Source organism: Lynx canadensis, chromosome B1 (genome assembly GCF_007474595.2).
Source record: "Lynx canadensis isolate LIC74 chromosome B1, mLynCan4.pri.v2, whole genome shotgun sequence".
In the NCBI taxonomy this organism is placed as follows: Eukaryota; Metazoa; Chordata; class Mammalia; order Carnivora; family Felidae; genus Lynx; species Lynx canadensis.
Window position 1 is genome coordinate 96217511 of NC_044306.2, and position 25384 is coordinate 96242894.

A 25384-nucleotide genomic window follows, 5' to 3' on the forward strand; every position below is an offset into this window, starting at 1 on the left:
CTAATTTTTTCTACCTTTCAAAATTTTCTCCTTTAACCATGCAAAAAATTATTAAATAAATTTTGCCTTATTTAGCTTCTATTTTTTAATCACTTAAAGTTTTTGATGATATACTTCTTAGACATTTTAAAAATAATATTAAAAGTTCTCCAGAACTAAATGATTAATATCCATAATCAGGAAATCATATTTCTGCATGAAATCAGTAGTTTAACCTATTATCACAATTATTCATTCTTTCAGTATATCTCCTAGAATTTCAGGGATTATATAATCCTCTGTTACCTTATACCACAGAGCTCCTATTTTATTGTAAGCAACCCAAAATCATTATGATAAAAGTCATGGGAAGCAAATATTTGAGTATTCATAGGAAATGCATTAAAAATTTTCTAAGATACAAGAATTCATAGATTTTAGCCAAAAGTGATAAAGGAGTGACAAGATGGATATAAGAGATGAAAGAGAGAGAGCAAAGAAGAGGCTGTCTTGGTGGTTAAAATAAAGGAAAATGGTAAAAGAAATTTTGAAACTTAAGAATTTTTCTTAATGTACCTATCAGGTGGCAAACAAGACTGCTAAATGTGAAGAGACATAGCTAACTGATTGTAAAGATTTTGTATGTCTCAAAGAGCATTCAGAGCATAGACATAGGAGCACGTTTGAGTAAAAATCAGACTTGAAGAAAAGTACCCTTTAAAAATCAAGCAGTTCCATAAAAAAGTTTCCTGAATTCATAATAAGCTGATTAATGGAATCAGTCCCTATGATGTACAGTAAATTGGTGAGTATACAAGAAGTAATTATCTTTCATGACCAGTGCACTTTTGTAACATATGGAAGTGATGTGAATGATACGTAAAAGTACAAGTTTATATTTATTTATTACAAGTATATATTTATATAATAGTAGTTGATATTTCCTAGAGGTTCTCTTAGTGAAATAATATTCTTTTTTGAGATTTGTTCATCTTTATAAAATTACTCAAAAATATTTGCTAATTGCATATTAAGTTCCTTTCACTGTTAAAGGTTGCAAGAGAAATGTGCATCTAACCATAAATTCCTGTCCTACTTGGTAAAACAGGATGACATATGAAATAATCATGATTGATGATTGAAAGGGATGCCTCCTTGGACCTTTATGAATCTTCAAACTCTAGAATATTAATATAGTATTTAATTTTCTTTGTAATGACAAATACAAAACACCAAAGCCATATTCAGTTGCAGTTGTTGAGCTCTACTAGGCTTGCTAGCAAATCAAGTGTGTTAGTTTCTAACACTAGCTTTTTATAATTCACAGTTTCAATTTATAATTCTCCTAAATGCTCTATGTCATTTATTTTTAAGGTGTTCCCAACTGGTAAAAGACACAAGCATTAATTATGTTAATTCTAAGACAGTATATGTAATAAAACATTAATGGTGCATTACAGACATAGAAGAATTCAGAGATGTGAATCAGTTTGGACTGAAGTCATTGAGATTGCTTGACAGGAGAATTTGAAATGATATTAAAAGTCATCTATTTCCTCAAATGACATAGGCATCTTTCATTAAATGCTTTTCAGTTAAATGATCATCTAGCCTATGCTTTAGCTATTCCTTGTAAGAGATTTATCACTTCCCCAAAGAGTCTGTTCTTTTGAATTCTGATTATTAGAAAACTAAAATCTTCATAAATTTCCTCCCATTGATACGTGATTTTATCTTTTGGAGTAACATAGAACAAGCTCACTTCTTCAAGTCAACCCTTCAATTATTTACATGTAACCATTAGGTCTTTCCTGATTCATGCCCAGTGCTGCACCCAGTTTGTTCATTTTAACTATTCTGATATGGTATAATTTACCTACCTTTCATAATTCTAGCCTTCTTTTCCTGTGTGTGATAGTTGGCCTCTTAAATTATGGTCTGTGAATGGACCACTAAATTCTGGTCTGCAGTAGTCTGCTTCCCAAAATAAAGAAAGATGCAGTCTTCAAACTCTTCCATGTTTCAATGGAGACATTCATTCATTTATTCCTTAAAGGTTTAGGTACTTAGAATGTACTAAATCATGTGGCATTCACTGAGGATTCTGGGAGAAGGTGGTCTTCAATAAATGACTCATATTTTCGCCAGGAATACATGAACTTTAAATATAATGTTTGAATATAATGTGATGTGTATTGTAAAAATGCATATAAAATTTTATCAAAATATAGAAAGGAAACAATTATTTCTGTCTTAAAGTGAGTGGGCCACACAGGATGTGAGAGGGATAAATGATGGCAGGAAGGAATTCTGATTTCAGGAAGAAATAAAATAGTGTATTAAAAATATGAAGTCCGTGGGACACATCTGTGGCTCAGTCAGTGGAGCGTCCAACTTCGGCTCAGGTTGTGATCTTAAGGTTTTTGAGTTCAAGATCCATGTTGGGCTCGCTGCTGACAGCACAGAACCTGCTTTGGCTCCTCAGATCCCTCCCTCTCTCTCTGCTCCTTCCCCACTCACCCTCTCTTAAGAAAGAGAGAGAGAGAGAGAGAGAGAGAGAGAGGGAGGGAGGGAGGGAGGGAGGAAGGAAGGAAGGAAGGAAGGAAGGAAGGAAGGAAGGAGAAAGACGGAAGGAGGGAGGGAGGGGGAGTCAATGAAATTGAATAGAATATGATAGAAGCACAATGAAAACTGCTTTGGGGAGAAGCATTTGGACAGATGTATGTATGATTTGTTGGGATGGGAAGAAACTGAAATCAAGACTATGGATTATGAAGTAACTGGAGTCTGTATGACTTTACCTATAAGGCATATAGATAAAGATGATAAGGATAAGGGATCTGTGCCTTTGTGATAAAACCAGCACTTACAGAAGAAAATCAATTTCCTTAAAAAAAGTTTTTTCTACAGTTGGAAGACTGCTACGTATCTTACTTTAGGTTCCTTTGCAGGCTAACCCTGAGAAAATGATTCTAAAGCATGTCATTTATTTAGGAGATAATACAAGGGAGCACCAGTAAGGAAATGGGGAAGTGAGACTGGGAAAGGAAGAGAAGGTAGCCAAAGGGTTTTTAAGAATCATGCCAGTTAACACCGTGGGTAACTGAGACTGAATCCTACCAATGAACTCTGGAAGCCTTTGTATAACAGGCTCAGACTTATTCCACCATGGAGCATAGGAGGAGAGTGAGATGTTTACACACCAGTTCTCTTCAGTCATTGTTATCGAGCTCTTCCAGAGCATACTGGGGACATGAATTCTGCAACACCTGTCACCTTCTGGGCAGTTAAGTGAATAAAGGAGGTTCAAATATTCAAGGAAAGACCTAAAACATAGAAAAACAGATGCACATGGTTTGAAATGAAGCAGACATCCCCTAATGTAGTAAAGGTGAGGAAATATTGCCAAGGTTATATTTTACAGTCAAAAACGCTAATCATTATCATGACTTAATTTTTTCTACTTTTATGCCCTGTAGTTAGTCTTTGAAGATGTAGTTTTAAGTGTTCTAATACTGAACGTTTCTGTTTTTTTTCTTGTGGCAGACTAACCAACACTTTCTGAAAACAGTAACTGAACAAAATGTGGAAATTGAGCAACTCCGAAAACAACTTAGGTAAATTCAAAAATGAATTTTGTTATTTGATTAATAATTTTTTTTTCAGGGATGCCTAGTGGCTTAGTCAGTTAAGCCTCTGACTCTTGATTTCGACTCAGGTCATGGTCTCTTGGTTCATGAGTTCCAACCCTGCATTGGGCTCCATGCTGATAGTGTGGAGCCTGCTTGAGATTCTCTCTTCCCTCTCTCTTTGCCGCTCCTCCACTCACACACATTCTCTCTCTCTCTCTCTCTCTCTCTCTCAAGATAAATAAATTTTTAAAGAAATTATTTTACTTCAGAGCAAGTGATGATGCCATCATATTTCCATGAGTTTTCCATGAATTTTTTTCTTCCCTTTTAAGCTTCTCTCAAGGTAGATTGAAATCAAGACAATTAGTGAGGAGGCATCTATTAATATACACATGAAAGGATGTTCCATGATAGTAAAACCAGTGCTTATGGAATAAAATCAGTTCCCTTAGAAACATTTTTTCTGCACATATCTTCTTTGTATTTCCCTGTGATTAGACCCAGAGAAAAGGGTGTCAAAGCATGTAGTTTATTGAAATGTAATACCAGGGAGCACCAGTAGGAGGAAAGTGGAACAGAGAGGAAGACAAGAAAGCCAGTAGAGAGTTTTTAAAAATCAGGCAACTTAGGGGCACCTGGGTGGCTCACTTGGTTAAGCATCCGGCTCTTGATTGTGGCTCAGTCATGATTTCAGGGTTGGTGCAATCAAGCCTGGCATTGGGCTCCAAATGACCAAAATTTTTTTTCACTTTTTGTCCCCCTTAATCATAATACTGAAAAGTCAAAAGTATAATCATAATAGGGTTTTGCTCTATGATGCAGTAACTTAGAAATATCTTTAAATTGTAGTATATATTTACATTTTATTAAAAAAATGTAAGTTTCTGTTTGTTAAATGAACCTTGCTATTTATTTCGTTTTTTACACCATCATGTATTTGGCCCCACAAAATAACATTTTGCTATTTTAAAAAAAAGAAGAATGCATTTCACAAAATTTTATGCCTTTATCAGCTTTTTAATTTAATTTAAATAAATTTACATTCTTTTCCCCTAGACATTTCTACTCAAAGGCTCTTATTTGGTCCTCTATATTTCTTTTGATAATGATTTTACATTTTAAAATAGTATTCAATCCCAAGATTTTATTTCTCTTTCTTCCAAATGGAAGTGTCTTATTTTAATTATAAAACTAACATAAGTCCATTAGAGAAAACTCTAGATAGTATGAAAGTATACAAGTACAGTGCAGTTCTGGCACTAACCATGTTTAGTCCAGACTCCACAGAGTCAAGTTTAGGGATTCACTAGGATTCAAGTTTAGGGATCCCCGGGCCACCCACACTCGTGGCCAACTGGCTCCAAATACAAGTGTCCCCACAGTAATTCTCTACAATGTCTAAGGGAACTCAGGAAAGCACTATACTTATGATTAAAATTTTATTATAAAGTTCACAAATCAGAACCAGCCAAAAGAAGAGACCCATTGAGTGAGATCTAGTAAGATCTCAAAATTAGAACTCTCATGTCCTCTGCCCGTGGAACTAGGGTGCAGCACCCTCCTGGCACATCACTGTGTTCACCAACTAGGAAGCTGACCTAAGCCTTAGTGTCCAGACATTTTATTGTATTTTTATTATATGCCTATGATTTGTTTTAAATCTAAATAAATTTACTTTTTTAATGATATTTCTCAATGACTGTGTCATCCAATAAAACATTATTTGACTATACTTTTGCAATTTAAATATCATGACTGATTGAATCATTGGCCTTTTGATTGAATTCAATCTCCAGTCTACCTTCTCTCCCTGGAGGTCAAGAAGTCAGGCCTATATTACATGGCTCAAAGCCTCAACTCTCTAATTACCTGATTGCACTTTCCAGCATGGCCCAGCTCCCATTCCTACCTTGTGTCACTTCATTAGCATAAACTCAGACATGGTCCCAGAGGCCTACCTTGGGGGGCCTGCTATGAGGGGAACGTAGTAGTGGTGGGCTTGAAATTTTATTTTATTTATTTTTTAGGTTATTTATAATTTTTTTTTTAATTTACATCCAAGTTAGTTAGCATATAGTGCAACAGTGATTTCAGGAGCAGACTCCATAATGCCCCTTGCCCATTTAGCCCATTCCCCTTCCCACAACCCTCCAGTAACCCTCTGTTTGTTCTCCATATTTAAGAATCTCTGACGTTTCATACCCCTCCCTGTTTCTATATTATTTTTGATTCCCTTCCCTTATGTTTATCTGTTTTGTACCTTAAAGTCCCATATGAGTTAAGTCCTAGGATGTTTCTGTTTCTCTGACTAATTACACTTAGTGTACATAATACCCTCTAGTTCCATCCATGTAACTGCAAATGGCAAGGTTTCACTCTTGATTGCCAAGTAATACTCCATTGTATGTATACACACCACTTTTCTTTATTCATTCATCCATCGATAGACATTTGGGCTCTTTTCATACTTTGGCTATTGTTAGTGCTGCTATAAACATGGGGGTGCATGTGTTCCTTTGAAACAGCATACCTGTATCCCTTGGCTAAATACCTAGTAGTGCAATTGCTGGGTTATCAGGTAGTTTTATTTTTAATTTTTTGAGGAACGTCCATACTGTTTTCCAGAGTGGTTGCATCAGTTTGCATTACCACCAGCAGTGCAAAAGAGATCCTCTTTCTCCACATCTTCGCCATCATCTGTTGTTGCTTGAGTAGTTAATGTTAGCCATTCTGACAGGTATAAGATGGTATCTCATTGTGGTTTTGATTTGTATTTCCCCTGATAATGAGTTGAGTAGTTTTTCATGTGTCAGTTGGCCATCTGGATGTCTTCTTTGGAGAAGTGTCTATTCATGTCTTTTGCCCATTTCTTCACTGGATTATTTGGTTTTTTGGGTGTTGAATTAGACAAGTTCTTTACAGATTTTGGATACTAACCCTTTATCTAATGTCATTTGCAAATATCTTCTCCCATTCTATCAGTTGCCTTTTAGTTTTGCTGACTGTTTCCTTTGCTGTGCAGAAGCTTTTTATTTGGATAAGGTCCCAATAGTTCATTTTTGCTTTTGTTTCCCTTGCCTCTGGAGATGTGTTGAGTAAGAAGTTGCTGCAGCCAAGATCAAAGAGGTTTTTGCCTGCTTTCTCCTTGAGGATTTTTATGGCTTCCTGTCTTATGTTTAGATCTTTCATCCATTTTGGGTTTAATTTTGTGTATGGTGTAAGAAAGTGGTCCAGGATCATTTTTCTGCATGTCTCTGTCCAGTTTTCCCAGCACCACTTGCTAAAGAGACTGTCTTTAATCCATTGGATATTCATTCCTGCTTTGTCAAAGATTAGTTGGCCATACGTTTGTGGGTCCATTTCTCGGTTCTCTATTCTGTTCCATTGATCTGCGTGTCTGTTTTTGTGCCAGTACCATACTGTCTTGATGATTACAGCTTTGTAGTACAGCTTGAAATCCAGGATTGTGATGCCTCCTACTTTGGTTTCCTCTTCCAAGATTGCTTTGGCTATTTGGATCTTTTCTGGTTCCACACAAATTTTAGACTGTTTGCTCTAGCTCTGTGAAGAGTGCTGCTGTTATTTTGATAGGGATTGCATTGAATATGTAGATTGCTTTGGGTAGTATCGACATTTTAACAATATTTATTCTTCTTATCCAGGAGCATGGAATATTTTTCCTTTTTTTTTTTTTTTGTGTTGTCTTCAACTTGTTTCATAAGCTTTCTATAGTTGTCAGTGTATAATTTTTTCACCTCTTTGGTTAGATTTATTCCTTGGTATGTTATGGGTTTTGGTGCAATTGTAAATGAGGTTGATTCCTTGGTTTCTCTTTCTGTTGCTTCATTGTTGGTGTACAGGAATGCAACCGATTTCTGTGCATTGATTTTATATCCTGCAACTTTGCTGAATTCATGAATCAATTCCAGAGGTTTTTTGGTGAAATCTTTTGGGTTTTCCATATAGAATATCATGTCATCAGTAAAGAGTGAAAGTTTGACCTCCTCCTGGCCGATTTGGATGCCTTTTATTTCTTTGTATTGTCTGATTGCAGAGGCTAAGACTTCTAATACTATGTTGAATAACAGTGGTGAGAGTGGACACCCCTGTCTTGTTCCTGACCTTAAGGGGAAAGCTCTCAGTGTTTCCCCATTGAGGATGATATTAGTGTTGAGTCTTTCATATTTGGCTTTTATGATCTTGAGATATGATCCTTCTATCCCTACTTTCTTGAGGGTTTTTATCAAGAAAGGATGCTGTATTTTGTCAAATGCTTTCTCTGCATCTTTTGAGAGGATCATGTGGTTCTTGTCCTTCTTTTATTGATGTGATGCATCACATTGATTGTTTTGTGGATATTGAACCAGCCCTGCATCTCAGGTATAAATCCTACTTGGTCGTGGTGAATAATTTTTTTAATGTATTGTTTGATCCGGTTGGCTAATATCTTGTTGAGGGTTTTTGAATCCATGTTCATCAGGAAAATCGGTCTATAGTTCTTTTTAGTGGGGTCTTTGTCTGGTTTTAGAATCAAAGTAATGCTGGCTTCATAGAAAGAGTTTGGAAGTTTTCCTTCCATTTCTATTTTTTGGAACACCTTCAAGAGAATAGGTGTTAACTCTTCCTTAAATGTTTGGTTGAAGGGGCGCCTGGGTGGCTCAGTCGGTTAAGTGTCCAACTTCGGCTCAGGTCATGATCTCACAGTTCGTGAGTTCAAGCTCCGTGTCAGGCTCTGTGCTGACAGCTCAGAGCCTGGAGCCTGCTTCACATTCTGTGTCTCCCTCTCTCTCTGCCCCTTCCCTGCTCATTCTGTGTCTCTCTCTGTCTCAAAAATAAACATTAAAAAAAAAAAATGTTTGGTTGAATTCCCCTGGAAAGCTATCTGGCCATGGACTCTTGTTTTGGGGGAGATTTTTGATTACTGATTTGATTTCTTTATTGGTTATGGATCTGTTCAAATTTTCTGTTTCATCCTGTTTCTCTTTTGGTAGTTTGTATGTTTCTAGGAATTTGTCCATTACTTCCAGATTGCTGTTTTTTTGGTTTATAATCGCTCATAATATTCTCTTATTATTGTTTGTATTTCTGCTGTGTTGGTGGTGGCCTCTCCTCTTTCATTCTTGATTGTATTTATTTGGGTCCTTTCCTGTTTCTTTTGATCAAACTGGTGAAGGGTTTATCAAAGTTTTTAATTCTTTCAAAGAACCAGCTTCTGGTTTCATTGATCTGTTCTGTTTTTTGTTTTTTTGTTTTTTTGTTTTTTTTTGGTTTGAGTAGCATTCATTTCACTCTAATCTTTATTATTTCCTGTCTTCTGCTGGTTTGAGTTTTTATTTGCTGTTCTTTTTTCACCTCTTTAAGGTGTAAGGTTAGGTTGTGTATCTAAGATCTTTCTTCCTTGTTTAGGAAGGTCTGGATTACTATATATACTTCCTTCTTATGACTGCCTTTGCTGTGTCCCAGAAGTTTTGGGCTATGGTGTTACCATTTTCATTGGCTTCCATGAACTTTTTAATTTCCTCTTTAACTTCTTGGTTGGCCCGTTTATTCTTTAGTAGCATGTTCTTTAGTCTCCAAGTATTTGTTACCTTTCCTAATTTTTTATTGTGGTTGATTTCGAGTTTCATAGAGTTGTGATCTGGAAATATGCACGGTATCATCTCGATCTTTTTATACTTGTTGATGGCTGATTTGTGTCCCAGTATGTGATCTATTCTGGAGAATGTCCCGTGTGCACTGGAGAAGAATGTATATTCCACTGCTTTTGGATGAAGTGTTCTGATTATATCTGTTAAGTCCGTCTGGTCCAGTGTATCATTCAGAGCCATTGTTTCCTTATTGATTTTTTTGTTTAGATGATCTGCCCATTGCTGTAAGTGGGGTGTTGAAGTCCCCTCCTATTATGGTATTATTATCAATGAGTTTATCTTTTTGATTAATTGATTTATATTTTTGGGAGCTCACACATTTGGAGCATAAATGTTAACAATTGTTAGGTCTTCTTGGTGGAATGTCCCCTTATTTATGATCATGCCCTTCTTCATTTCTTGTTACAGTCTTTATCTTAAAGTCTAGATTTTCTGACATAAGTATGGCTACTCCAGCTTTCTTTTGTTGACTATTAGCATGATACGTGGTTCTTCATCCCCTTACTTTCAATCTGAAGGTAGTTTTAGGTCTAGAGTGGGTCTCTTGTAAACAGCATATAGATGGATCTTGTTTTCTTATCCATTCTGTTACCCTATATCTTTTCATTGGAGCATTTAGTCCATTGACATTTAGAGTGAGTACTGAAAGATATGAATTTATTGCCATTATGTTTCTTATAGAGTTGGAGATTCTGGTAGTGTTCTCTGGTCCTTTCTAGTCTTTGTTGCTTTTGGGGTTTTTTTGGGTTTTTTTGTTTTTTTGGTTTATGGGTTTTTTTGCATCTTTTCTCTCCTCAGAGAGTCCCCCTTAAAATTTCTTGTAGGGCTAGTTTAGTGGTCATGAACTCCTTTAATTTTTTTTGTGGGGGAAACTTTTAATCTCTCCTTCTATTTTGAATGAAAGCCTTGCTGGATAAGGAATTCTTGGCTGCATATTTTTCTGATTCAGCACATTGAATATATCCTGCCACTCCTTTCTGGCCTGCCAAGTTTCTGTGGATAGGTGTGCTGCAAACCTGATCTGTCTTACCTTGTAGGTTAGGGACTCTTTTTCCCTTGCTACTTTCATGATTCTCTCCTTGCCTGAGTATTTTGTGAATTTGACTATGATATGCCTTGTTGATGGTCGGTTTTTGTTGAATCTAATGGAAGTCCTCTGTGCTTCCTGGATTTTGATGTCTGTGTCTTTCCCCAGGTTAGGAAAAGTTTTCCACTATGATTTGCTCACATAACCCTTCTACCCTTTTTTCTCTCTCTTCATCTTCTGGGACTTCTGTGATTCTGATCTTGTTCCTTTTGAGTCACTGATTTCTCCAATTCTTAATTGTGCTCTTTTGTCTTAGTCTCCCTCTTTTTTCTGCTTTTTTATTCTCCATAAATTTGTCCTTTATATCACTGATTCACTGCTCTGCCTCATACATCCTTGCTGTCATGGCATCCATTCCAGATTGCAGCTCAGTTATACCATTTTTTATTTCATCCTGACTAGTTTTTACTTCTTTTATCTCCGCAGAAAGGGATTCCAATCTATTTTCAACCTCAGCTAGTATTCTTATTATCGTGATTCTAAATTGTGGTTCAGACATCTTGCTTGTATCTGTGTTAATTCCCTAGCTATGGTTTCTTCCTTCTCTTTCTTTTGTGGTGAATTCCTTTGTTTCATCATTTTGAAGGAAGAAAAGGAATTGATAAAAAAAAAAAAATTTAAAATTTTAAAATTAAAAACAACCCAAAAAGAAATCAAATAAATGATGTTAGATCATAGGTGTGTTTTGGTCTTGTTGTTGTAAGGAGCTTGATAGATTAGAGAAAAAAGGGGAAAGGGGGAAAAAAGGAAAATGTCTGAAATTTTCAAAAAATAAATAGATAAAATGAAATTATGGAAATACAATAGAATTTGAGAAATTTACAAAACTGTAAAAGATATACTGGAAGAAGTTAAACATATTTTCAATAAAAATTGAAAATAGAAATAACATTTTTTCTTTCTGTATTGAAGAAAGGAGAAACAAAAAAAAAAAATGAATAGATGGACCAACTAACACACTGAAATACGATTGAAATTGCATTGTTTCCCCTAGAAGTCAAACTCTGAAGTACTTTATAGTCCATAAACTAAGCAAGCGGAGAGACTTGTGGTGTTCCTGAAGAGTGAGGTTAGCCCAGTTGTGTGGGGCTTAATGTAACAGCTCCATTCTCCACTAGATGTCACTGTTTAGCTTACTGGGGTGGATTGTTGTGGCACTTGTAGTTGTGTATGCGTATGCGTGGGAGAGGTGAAAATGGCATCACCCAGCTACCCATTCTCTGTTATCAGAACTCTGTACTGCCTGATCAGCAATCGCACACCCATCCTTTGTCTCAGGCTTCCGTCCACTCCCTGCTTTTACATTGTCCGTGACCAAGCCATCAGGTTGCCAGGTGCCACTTTCCTTCTTAGTTTTATCTCAGATGCAGCACTGTTTTTGCAGCTCTTCACTTCTGAGGGACTGTGGTTTTGACCCTCTCAGATCCTCTGGGGGGAGGGTTCACAGAGCAATGGCTGGGTGCCAGCCGCACCCAGAAATGTTCGCAGGACCGTGGTGCTGCCGATGTCCAGAATCTGCTGCTGGATGCCAGACCACCCCAGAAAAACTTCTCCCGATCATGTAGCAGCAGTGTTTCAGGGATTATGGTAAGTCACAACACATATCTGGCACCTGGCTTCCCCCTTAACGTCCTTCTTCCGGCACCAGTGAATGTCATTTTTCTCTGGGGTCTGTGAGGACCTTTGGCTGTAGGGTGGCTGCACGACCTCTACCAAATGTCCTCCCAGAGGGAAATTGCCTTCTCTTGTGTGGCCCCAGGACTCCCAGACCTCACTCTCTGCTCCTGTGGATTCACCCTTCCCACCAGAGCACCACCAGGTATGGAGCTGCGGAGTTTCAGAGTCTGCGCTCCCCCTGTTTTATAGAGTTTTCATAGAATTTAAACACTCTCCTTTCTCCTTTTTCCCGTTTTTATTCAGTCCCTGCGGCTGTTTCCACTTTTCCCCTTCTCTCCAGCTGCTTTGGGTGGTGTGCTTTTCCCATACTCCCCCATTCTCCGTCCTCTCTCTGCAAGTAAAAACAGCTCCCTGCCCTCTGCAGCTTCTCTCTCCCCCAGTACACCTCTCTGCACTGCCTACCTGCTAAGTTCTATGGTTCAGGTTATGCAGATTATTGTGTTAATCCTCAAATTAGTTTTTTAGGTGTGCAGGAAGGTTTAGTGTTGGTCTGACTGTATTTCATGAATGCGAGACACAAAATGCAAAAATACAAACAAAAAATACAAATACAAAAAAAATACAGAAAAAAAATACAAACAAACAAAAAAACCTTCCATGCTCTTCTGCCATCTTGCCCCTCTCCTGCAATTTTAAATAGAGTATTCAAAGTAAACCTCACTGAATAGTTGAGATATGAACAAAGACTTGAAGGGTATGAACAGATTATCCATAGAATGCAGGGAAACAGTATTCCAAGTATAGCACTTGCCATTGCATAGGTTGAAAATACTTTTCAAGCCTCTTTAGAGTAATATTTGTTAATTATCCATGGTGAGGCACATCACCAAATCAATCCAAATTCAAAGGATAGGGAAATAGATACTCCTTTTGATGGAAAGATTTTCAACATCATGTTGCACAGATGTTGATATAGATAGTCAAGAATTTGGTGCCATTTTTTTCAGACTCTTTCTCACTACTATATGTGGAATAGAGTATAAAACAGGAGGATGAGAGTAGTAAAAGATTAAATCAGAAATGATATGGAGGGTGGAAGACACGGTGATATGGGGCCTTGTAGGCTGTAGTGAGCACTTTGGCTTTTTACTGTGGGCGAAATAGGAATGGTTTTTAATAGGAGATTGACACAATCTGACTTATATTCTAATAGGATTGATCACTCAGACTGCCATATTGGAAAGTAGACTGTAAAGAGGAAGAATTGGAAGCAAGGAGACCAGTAAGGAGGCTATTACAGTAACCAAAGCTGCAGTGGGACTCAGGTTGACTAGGGCTGTGGTGGTGGCAGTGGGAGCTGGTAAGATGTGGTCAGATTCTGGAAATGGTTTTGTTTTGTTTTTAACATTTTGTATGGTAGATTCCTGATAGATTTGATAGAGGTAACAGAGAGATTGAAGTATCAAGGATGACTTAAAGTTTTTTTCCACAAGCAAGTGGAAGAATGAACTGAGAAGTCTATGTATAGGTGGCCAGATGGTGGGGCAGGGGGCAGTTTGAACAAATTGACCTTGCAGTAACTACTGGAAATCCTACTGGTGATAACCATTAACAAGCAATTCAGTAGAGATCTGCACTCAGGGTACAAGACTTTTGATGATCAACATAAGAATAGTGTTGACAGCCATGGCACTGGAATAGATCAGTACAGTTGACCCATGTACAACACAGGTTTGAACTTCATGGGTCCATTTGTATGCAGATATTCTTCAATAAATACATACAATATTATGAATGTGTTTTTTCTTCCTTAGGATCTTCTTAACATTTTTCTTCTTCTACCTTTATTGTAAGAATACAGTATATAATATGTAAAAACACAAAATACGTGTTAATCAACTGTATGTTTTTGGTAAGCCTTCAGGTCAACTGTAGACTATTAGTTGACTTTTGAGGGGGTCAACATTATATGTGGATTTTTGACTACATGGGGGGTTTGGTGCTCCTAACTCCAGTTTTTATCAATGGTCAGCCATACTTGGATAGGAAGATTAAATTTCCTGTAAGTCTCCCAGATCTTTAAAATTAACCTTAACATAGTTTGTATTACATACCTCTATAATTTGTGTGTATATATGTGTCTGAGAGAGAAAAACATGGTAATGTAATCCTAACATCATGAAATAGTAAAGTACCATTTACCAAAACCATCCTGTAGAGAATAAAATGCAGTGTTATTTGCAAGAACATGAGTTTGGCCAAATAGAACAGAATAAAGACTATATAGAAATTTAGGGGGCACCTGCATGACTCAGTTAAACTTGATTTCGGCTCATGTCATGACCTCATGGTTCATGAATTAGTGCAGAACCTGCTTGAGATTCTCTCTCTCTTTGCCCCTCCTACATGTATGCTCTCTTTCCAATTAAATGAATAAGCTATTTAAAAAAGAGAAAAAAAGAAATTTAGTATATGACAGAGGAGATAGTATAAATCAGTAGGGAAACTGATGTCAAAATCATGTCAGGAATGGTTGTTTTCTATGAAAAAAAAACTATAATGTTTTTCTGTACACATTTAAGTATTTATGTGTTTTTTTGTTTTTGTTTTTGTTTTACAAGTTAAGTTAGTTAAAATACAGTGTAGTATTGGTTTCAGGAGTAGAATTTAGTGATTCATCGCTTACATATAACACCCAGTGCTCATCCCAACAAGTGCCTGCCTTAATACCCATCACCCATTTAGCCCATCCTCCTGCCCACTTCCGCTCTGGCAACCTTCAGTATCCTCTCTGTATTTAAGAGTCTCTTATGGTTTGCCTCCCTCTCTGTTTTTCTTACTTTTCCTTCCTTTCTCCTATGTTCCATCTGTTTCGTTTTTTAAATTCTATGTATGAGTGAAATCATATAATATTTGTCTTTCTCTGACTGACTTATTTCACTTAGCATAACACTCTAGTTCTATCCACCTTGTTGCAAATGGCAAGATTTCATTATTTTTCATAGCTGACTAATTCCATTGCTTGTGTGTTTGTGTGTGTGTACACCCACCACATCTTCTTTATCCATTCATAAGTCAGCGAACATTGGGCTCTTTCCATAATTTGGTTTTTGTTGATAGTGCTGCTATAAACATTGGGGTGCATGTGCCCTTTTTAATCAGCATTTTGGTATCCTTTGGATTAAATACCTAGTAGTGCAATTGCTGAGTCATAGGGTAGCTGTATTTTCTTTTTTTTTTCCTTTAATTTTATTCTGTTTATTTAGTTTTTTTAATAATTTATTGTCAAATTGGCTAACACACAGTGTATACAGTGTGCTCTTGGTTTTGGGGGTAGATTCCTGTGATTCATCACTTACATACAACACCCAGTGCTCATCCCAGCAAATGCCCTCCCCCCATTTCCCCCTCTTGCCTGCACCCCCATCAACCCTCAGTTTGTTCTCTGTATTTAAGAGTCTCTTATGGTTTGCCTCCCTCCCTCTCTGTAACTTTTTTTTTCCCCTTCTCTTCCCCCATGGTCTTCTGTTGAGTCTCTCAGGATCACATATGAATGAAAACAGATATCTGTCTTTCTCTGACTGACTTATTTCACTTAGCATAATATCCTCCAGTTCCATCCACATTGCTGCAAATGGCAGGATTTCATTCTTTCTCATTGCCAAGTAGTATTCCATTGTATATATAAACCACATCGTCTTTATCCATTCATCAGTTGATGGACATTTGGGCTCTTTCCATGATTTGGCTATTGTTGAAAGCACTGCTGTAAACATTGGGGTACGTGTGCCCCTGTGAATCAGCAGTCCTGTATCCTTTGGATAAATTCCTGGTGGTGCTATTCCTGGGTAATAGGGTAGTTCTATTTTTAATTTTTTGAGGAACCTCCAAACTGTTTTCCAGAGCAGCTGCACCAGTTTGCACTCTCACCAACAGTGCAAGAGGGTTCTCATTTCTCCACATCCTTGCCAACATCTGTTGACTTCTGAGTTAATCATAGCCATTCTGACAGATGTGAGATGATATCTCATTGTGGTTTTGATTTATATTTCCCTGAGGACAAAGATGTTCAAGCATCTTTGATGTTGTTTGCCATCTGGATATCTTCTTTGGAAAAGTGTCTATTCATGTCTTTTGCCCATTTCTTCACTGGATTATTTGTTTTTTGGGTGTTGTGTTTGAGAAGTTCTTTATAGATTTTGGATACTAACCCGTTATCCAATATGTCATTTGCAAATACCTTCTCCCATTCCGTTGATTGCCTGTTTCCTTCTCTGTGCAGAAATATTTGTATCTTGATGAGGTCCCAGTAGTTCATTTTTGCTTTTGTTTCTCTGGCCTCTGGTGACATGCTGTGGTCCAGGTCAAAGAGGTAGAATTTTGAGTTTTATGTCTTACATGTAGGTCTTTCAGGCATTTTGCATCTATTTTTGTGTGTGGCATAAGAGAGTGGTCCAGTTTCATTCTTCTGCATGTTGCTGTCCAGTTCTCCCAGCACCATTTGCTAAAGAAACAGTCTTTTTTCCATTGGATATTCTTTCCCGCTTTGTTCAAGATTAGTTGGCCATATATTTGTGGGTCCATTTTGGGGTTTTCTAGTCCATTGATCTATGTGTCTGTTTTTGTGCCAATACCATACTGTCTTGATGATTACAGGTTTGTAGTATAGCTTGAAGTTCACAGAATTTTAATGCTTCCAGTCTTGGTTTTCTTTTTCAACATTACTTTGGCTATTTGCGGTCTTTCATAGTTGCATACAGATTTTAGGATTGTTTGTTCTAGCTCTGTGAAGAATGCTCATGTTATTTTGATAAGGATTACATTGAATGTGTAGATTGCCCTGGGTAATATCAACATTTTTTTTGAGTATCAACATTTTAACAATATTTATTTTTCCAATCCATGAGCACGGAATATTTTTCATTTCTTTGTGTCATCTTCAATTTTTTTCATAAGGTTTCTATAGTTTTCAGCATACAGATTTTTTAGCACTTTGGTTAGATTTATTCCTAGGTATCTTATGGTTTTTGCTGCAAGTATAAATGGGATAAATTCCTTGATTTCTTATTCTGCTGCTTCATTATTGGTGCAAAGTAGTGCAACCAATTTCTGCATGACTGTCCTGTGAGTTTTCTGACTTCACATATCAGTTCTACCAGTTTTTTGGTGGTCTTTCCGGTTTTCCATGTAGAGTATCAGGTCATCTTTAAAGAGTGAGACTTTTGACTTCTTTCTTGGCAACTTGCATGCGTTTTATTTATTTATTTGTTTATTTTTTGGTCTGCTGAAGCTAGGAATTCCAGTACTATACTGAACAACAGTGGAGAGAATAGACATGCCAGTCATGCTCCTGACCTTAGGAGGAAAGCTCTCAGTTTTTCCCCATTGAGAATGATATTAGCTATGGATTTCTCATATATGGCCTTTATCATGTTCAGTTATGTTTCTTCTATCCCTACTTCTTAAGGATCTTTATCAAGAAAGGATGCTGTATCTTGTCAAATGCTTTTTCTGCATCTCTTGACAGAATCAGATGGTTCTTATCCTTTCTTCTAGTAAAGTGATGTTTCACATTGATTGATTTGTGAATATTGAACCAGTCCTGCATCCCAGGAATAAATCTCACTTGATCATAGTAAATAATTCTTTTAATGTACTGTTGGATTCGATTTGCTAGTGTCTTGTTGAGAATTTTTGCATCCATGTTCATCAGGGATATTATCTTGTAATTCTCCTTTTTAGTGGGGTCTTTGTCTAGGTTTGGAATCAAGGTAATGCTGGCTTCATAGAATTGGAAGCCCCACAGTTGGAAGCTTTCCTTCGATTTCTATTTTTTGGAATAGTTTGAGAATAATAGGTATTAACTCTTCTTTAAATGTCTGGTAGAATGCCCCTGGGAAGCCACATCTGGCCCAGGACTCTTATTTGTTGGGAGATTTTTGATAACTCTCAATTTTTACTGGTTATGGGTCTGTTCAAATTTTTAATTTCTTCCTATTTCAATTTTGGCAGTGTGTGAGTTTCTAGAAATTTGTCCATTTCCAGATTGCCCAGTTTTTTGGCATATAATTTTTCACAGTAAATTGTATTTCTATGATGTTGGTTATGATCTTTCCTCTTTCCTTTGGGTCCTTTCTCTTTTCTTTTTGATAAGACTGGCTAGTGGTTTATCAATATTATTTATTCTTTAAAAAAATCAGCATTTAATTTCATTGATTGTTCTACCCTTTTTTTAAAAATATCTTTTATTTCCATTCTAACCTTTATTATTTCCCTTTCTTCTGCTGTCTTTAGGCTTTATCTGCTACTCCTTTTCCACCTCCTTTAGGTGTAGGGTTAGATTTTGAATTTGGTACCTTCCTTCCTCCTTGAGAGAGGCCTGAATTGCAATGTACTTTCCACTTAGGACTGCCTTTGCTGCATCCCAAAGGGTTTGGACTGTTGTGTTCTCATTTTCATTTACTTCCATGTATTTTTTAATTTCTTCTTTAATTTCCTGGTTAACCCATTCATTCATGTTTTCTAACCTCCTTATATTTGAGGGCTTTCAATATTTTTTTCTCTGGGTTGATTTCAAATTTCATAGCATTGTGATCTGAAAATATCCATGGTATGATCTCAGTCTTTTTGTACCTGTTGAGGGCTGATTTGTGACTCAGTATGTGATCTGTTCTGGAGAATGTTCCATGTGCACTTGAGAAGAATGTGTATTCAGCTTTAGGATGAAATGTTCTGAATATATTTGTTAAGTCCATCTGGTCCAGTGTGTCATTAAAAGCCATTGTTTCCTTATTGATTTTCTGCTTACATAATGTGTCCATTGCTTTAAGTGGGGTATTAAAGTCTGCTACTCTTATGGTATTATTATCAATGAATTCCTTTAGGTTTGTTATTAGTTGATTCTTATATATTTCGGTGCTCCCAAATATATTTGGGTGCATAAATATTTATAATTGTTAGGTCTTCTTGATGGATAGACCCTTTAATTATAATACCCTTTTTCATGTCTTGTTGTAGTCTTTGCTTTAAAATCTAGTTTGTGTGGGGGTCCCTGGGTGGCTCAGTTGGTTAAACATCCGCCTCTTGATTTCAGCTCAGGTCATGATCTAATGATTCATGAGATTGAGCCCCGCATTGGACTCTACACTGACAGTGCAGAACCTGCTAGGATTCTGTCCCCCTTTCTCTCTGCCTCTCTGCAACTCACCCGCTCACTGGCTCGCTCTCTCTCTCTCTCTCTCTCTCTCTTTCTCTGTCTCCCTCTCTCTCTGTCTCTCAAATAAACATTAAAAAAAATTTTTTTAATCTAGTTTGTCTGATGTAAGTATGGCTACTCCAACTTTCTTTTGACATCTGTTAGCATGATAGATGCTTCTCCATCCCCTCACCTTCAATCTGCAGTTGTGTTTAGGTCTAACAGAGTCTCTCATAGGCAGCGTATAGATGGATCTTGTTTTTTATCCATTCTGATACCCTGTGTCTTATGATTGGAATATGTACTCTGCTTACCTTCAGAGTAATTATTGAAAGATACGAATTTTAATGCCATTTTGATACCTGTAGACTTGGTATTTCTGATAACATTCTCTAGTCCTTTATAGTCTTTGTGGCTTTGGTCTTTTTTCCTTTCCTCCACTCAGAGAGTCCCCCTTAAAATTTCTTGCAGGGATGGTTTAGTGGTCATGAACTCCTTTAGTTTTCGTTTATCTGGGAAACTCTTTATCTCCCCTTTATCCTGAATGACAGCCTTGCTGGATAAAGGATTTCTTGGCTGCGTATTTTTCCCATTCTGTATATTGAATATTTCCTGCCACTCCATTTTGGCCTGCCACGTTTCAGTGAACCGGTCTGCTACTAACCTTATGTGTCTACCCTTGTAAGTTAAGGACTATTTGTCCCCAGCTGCTTTCAGAATGCTTTCTTTATCTTTGTATTTTGCCAGTTTCACTAGGATATGTTATGGTGTTGACCTATTTTGTTGATTCTGAAAAGAGTTTTCTGTACCTCTTGGACTTGAATGGCTGTTTCCTTCTCCAGATTAGGGAAGTTCTCTAATTTGTTCAAATAAGCCTTCTGCTTCCTTTTCCTGCCCTTCTCTTCTGGCACTCCTGTGATACAGATATTGTTTCATTTTATGGAATCACTTAGTTCTCTAAGTCTCCCCTCATGATCTGATAATTTCTTTTTCCTCTTTTTTCTCAGCTTCATTATTTTCCATAATTTTATCTTTTATATTACCTATTCTCTTCTTTGCTTCTTCAGTCCTCGTTGTGACTGTATCCAGTTGGTTTTACATCTCAGTGATAGCATGTTTTAATTCATTGTGACTAGTTTTTAGGTCTTTGATCTCTGCAGCAGGGGTTTCTCTGGTGTCTTCTATGCTTTTTTCAAGCCCAGCTAGTAGTCTTATGACTGTTGTTCTAAATTCTAAATGTTGTTTTTATCTGTTTTGAGCATGTCCCTGGCTGTGATTTCTTTGGCAAGAATTCTTCTGTTTTGTCATTCTGGCTAAGTTTCTGTCTTTTGCATGTTTTAGAAGCTTGTTATGTGTCCTGCACCTGCAAATACTGCTATATATAAAGGGCTCATACACTGTCTGAGGCCTGGCACTCCAGGAAGTGTTTCCATTGTATGCTCTGCACACTCTGTTGTTGCATTTTGGCTGCTCTTTCCCACTGGTCAGTCCTCAGCAGAGCTCCTCTTTGCTTGCAGTAGGGGAGTGTTTGAACTTTTAACTGTGTGTGCTTTGAATTTTTTGTTGGAGTAAACCTGGAAGAAACCTGGAAGGGGGGGGGGATAAATGCCTGATCCCAAAAAAAGAGAAAAGGAAAGGGAACAACAACAACAACAACAAAAACCAAACAGAATCAAAAAACTATAAGGGTTATTTCTAAGAAAAAGAAAGGGGTGAAAAAAAAGAAGAGAAAAATAATAAAAAAAGCAGATCCAAAAAAAAAAAAAAGAGAGAGAAAAGGAAATAAAAAAAAAACAACAGGTAACTAAAATCCTGATTCCAAAAGAAAAAAAGAAAAAGAGAAAAAAAAAAACACAGGTGTCATTTAAAGCACTATATTTTCAATGCACTTGGTGCATGGGGGATGCTGGCTGTGCTGGTCTGGAGGAGAGGCCTGCTGCGTTGGCCCAGAGTCAGTCTTGCTCCAGTAAATAAGCAGTTGCCAGACGGGTCGGCAGGCATGGTTTAGTGTAAGTGGGTCTGCCTATACTGGGGGCTACTGTGCTGTTCTCTGAAGACCTACTGTGTTGGTGGTAGGGAGAAAATGGTGCCACACAGAATAGCGAGGGCAGTTGATTTGCCCTACGCCATAGTTCTCCCTTGTTTTTTCTTTGGTATACAGCTAGGATTCAAAACCCAAAGTCTCAAAGGACTGGGCACCATGCGTATCTGACCCTCTCCTCCAGAGTAGAGCCTCTGCACCCTGTGTCATTAGCCCTCTGTCCCTGAAAAACAGTCCCATGCCTGCATAGTGCACAAAATATATAGTGTCACACCGCTAAAAGCAGCAAAGGTTATATTCCGTCGGGGTGTGCCTCTGTCCCATGCTGATGAAAGGCCTTTGGCTGGTACCTGCAGGGTCTTTTGGCTTTGGGGAGGCAATAAACCCTCTTCCCAAAGTACTCCAAAAAGGGGAGTGTTCTCTCCCAATGTGACCTGAAATGCCTACACCACACTATGCACTTCCAGGCCAGCTCCCTCCCCAGGAGTGTGCACCACAGCTCTGCTCCAGAGAAAGTCATGCACTTCCAAAACCTCAGAGTTTGAGCTCCAAATGCTATTTGCAGAAAAAACCCTGTGACGCTCAGTATTTCTTGCTCTCCAGTCCATGATCCAGAGAGATTTTCCTCTTATGCAAACTTGATGGTGCGTTTTCTCAGTGCCACTGTCTCTTTCTCTCCCTTTTGTCTCCATGGAAAGGGTTCCCTCCCCCTCCATGACACTGCCATTTTTCTCTCCCCCAGTTCACTTCCACACATCTGCCTCACTCTCTCCCTCCAACTGTAGAGATCCTTCTGCTACTCCACAGATTGATTTCCTGGGTGTTTGAATTGATCTGACCTCAATATAGCTGTGTTTGAGGGATGAGGAAAGCCCAGTGTCCCCCTACTTCTCTGCCATCTTAACCCCTCCCTCAAGTATTTATACAGTTTTATGGATTAAATATACAGTATGGATTTATACAGTTTATGGATTTATACAGTTTTATGGATTTTTTACCTAAATGTAAAAAGCAAAACTTTATAGAATTTGTTTTAAAGTATCAAAAAATCTCTCTTGAACATTTTGCTACAGATGTAATTCTTAATCAAAATTCAAGTGCAAGCCAAAAAGGAAAAGATTGATATATTTGAATTTGTTAAAATGTAAAAGTTCTATTACAAGAATCAGTATGTCAAATGAAAGGACAACCCATACTCTGTGAGAAGACTTTCACAGTACGTATAATTGACAGTGCATTACTATTGAGGATACATTAACTTAAACATCAATAATAATATAGAAAATTAGGCAAAGAATATGAAGTCAAAAGTCAGCAATCAGGAAAATGCAAGTTAAAATAATGTGATACTATTTCTAAATACTTCTAAAAGAATGTGATCAGTGTGATACCAGTTATCAGTGTCAAAAATATGTGGAGGGATACCTGGGTAGCTGTCAGTTGAGCATATGACTCTTGATTTCGGCTTGGGTCATGACCCCAGGGTCATGGGATTGAGCCCCACATCAGGCTCTACTCACTCTGTGCGGGAAGCCTGCTTGGGATTCTCTCTTTCTCTCTCTCCCCCTCTGCACCTCTCCCCCGCTCGCACACACTCTCTTTGTCTAAAAATAAATAATAAATAAAAATATATAATCAGTATAATAACAAGGTAAAAAAGAAGTGACAATACAGTATGATACAATTTGTATACATTTTAAATATTTTAAACAGTAATGTGTATTGATTGTGAACATATTTTTTTTAGTTAGCTATATTCATATCAGGATATTTAGTAAAGTGAAATGTAAATATATATATATATATGTGTGTGTGTGTACATATTGTATGTATGTATATACTATAAAATAATAAAATCTAAAAATTAAAAGGACTGATATACCCTAACTTCAAGTTTAGTGATTGTCTTTATTTGTAAAAATTGGGTATTAGAGACATTGTAAGTGTCTGTCACTAAGGAAATGGATAGGTAAGATGTGGTGATTGCATCCTGCGGAATAACTGCATCATTTGGAAACTTGTATTTACGTCAATCTAAAAAACAAGGTTTATATTACAGTAAAAAGAGATATAGATCTATAGCATAAAAAACACAAGCATGCAAATAATAATATATATTTTTCCAGTATACATATATATGTCCAAGAATATATCATAATGTAATATGAACCTTAAAAATGAAGGGGAATGAGAGAGGGATTGGTAATGAACAGGAAAATAAAAGAAACAAATGAGAGCAGTCTTTCACAGCTAATAGTGATAATGGGCCATGGGATGAGAAGTGTGATTAACTCAACTCTGCACTCAGGGTTCAGAAAGAGTGGAAGAAAAAAGAAGAATGTGATTTATAATGTATGTAGTATAAATCAGGGTATGATGATTCTGGAAGGAAGATGAGTAAGGAAATTGGTTCACAAAGACCTGCAGTCATATGATGAAAACAGAAATAGAAAACTGAAATGCATATAAAAGATTCTATGTAGGAAAAATGGGCAGAACTTGGTGATATTGGGTGAAAGGGCAGAGGAGGAATTGTAGGATTTTATTGCTAACGATATCTCAATGATATTAGAAGAAACCAAACTGAACCAAAGGCTCGAAAATTATTTGTCTTGTCCGTGGTTGTACGACAAATTCATGGAGCCAAATTAGAGCTCATAACTTATAATTGCTAGTCTAGTGAGTTCTCAACCTGGTTTTCTGACAACATTCACAGCAGTCAAGAATGAGAGTTAATTATTAAAGGACCAAGAGTGGTTACATTGGTTTTTGACACCTGCATGAAGTTTCATTTGGGTTATGGACATTTGGGCCTAAAGATTATAAGTTGAGGTTAGAGATCAGTAAAGGAAGTTATGGTTTTCTAAAGCTTAGAAAGTCTTAAGTGTATAATTGTCCATGAGCAACTTTGCCATATTTGCTGACAATATTCCATAGCATAACATTAAGCAGTTCGTAGTTGTATACATAAAACTATGCTTGCTTTTCCTGCCACAGATCTGAAGAAACATAAGGATAAGCAGATGCTTCTTTTAGGGAAGAGGGTGTTGCTTTCAAGTTTGACAGATTCTGAATGATGGGGCATATTGACATTACCAGAATTTAAGTTTTGAGATGCCCCTGTAACTATGCCAAGAGTAACTAAATTAAAAACTCTTTTAATTCTAGATTTGTTTAAATTTGTACTCATACTGAAAACATATTAGTTTCATTTGCTGTCTGGTTTTATGGTGCAACAAAGATTAGAATCATGGGACCTTATAATGAAAGCTTTTATCATTTTCCTTTTCAAGAGTTTCTGCTGATGCTCTGTCATAGCAGATAAAACTCTTCAGCCTAGTTTCTCAGAACCTTTATTCACCTACCCCTTCCCCAACCTCCCAGTTACGTACACACTGCTCAAAATAGTTATTTTATGGTTTCTCATGGAAAGGCCTTTGGTTTCTTCCTTTGGCTTTTGATCATTATTCTGTTTCTCAGAAAACTTACAACTTTCAAAACCTGGTTAAAACCTGCCTTCTCCAAGAAGACTTTTCTCAGTTCATTATACCAGATTTTTACTTTTCTTTTCTTGTGGATATACTCAGCATTTATTTATTTTAACATGAGATTTTATGCTGTTTTTCTTTGGGTGCTTTTTTGTTATATTTGTTTATATTTAGCTTGTTTATGGAAACAGTTATTTTTCAGTTCATATGTGCTCAGATTTTTTTATCTGCCTTGTAAAATCTTTGAAGGAAAGGATTGTCATTTGTGTATCTCTTTGAGGAATAATTTGTAAAAAGGATGTACTGTAAACTTGTAAAAGGACATACTATAAAGATTGACTAAAGCACTTGCATAGGGATCCATATCATCAGATTGGCACAATCAGAATATTTATTTTAAAAAAAATTAGCCACTAAGGAATGATCTTATTAGCAGATACAGATATTATCTTCTTATAAACAATCTATAACTTGTCAGTAAACTTATTTAATACTTATTGAAAACTTAAACATGTGTGCTCTGAGTGTAGAAACAGTCTTTAATAAGTTTATGTATTATACAGCCTCAAACTTGTTGTAATTGGACTCATTTCATTTCACACATCTTCTGTGGATTTAACAATTTCTAAAGATGGGGTCCCATTCCATTTTTTCTAGCTCAGTGTTCTTTTTATCATTTCTACTCACATAGGTCAGA

At 36.9% G+C, this 25384-nt stretch overlaps 1 protein-coding gene across 6 annotated transcripts in view; it reads left to right on the forward strand.

Moving 5' to 3' along the window:
• The window catches only part of SCLT1 (sodium channel and clathrin linker 1), a 226190-nt gene that overhangs the window by 58162 nt on the left and 142644 nt on the right, over positions 1–25384 (forward strand). For all 6 annotated transcript variants that reach the window (XR_003968348.1, XR_003968349.1, XM_030313073.1 and 3 more), the window contains one exon: positions 3526–3596. Coding sequence is in view for 4 of the 6 variants with exons in the window: in XM_030313073.1 (XP_030168933.1) it covers positions 3526–3596 (71 nt within the window). In the remaining 2 variants the exon portion in view is untranslated. The remainder of the gene's footprint in view (positions 1–3525; positions 3597–25384) is intronic.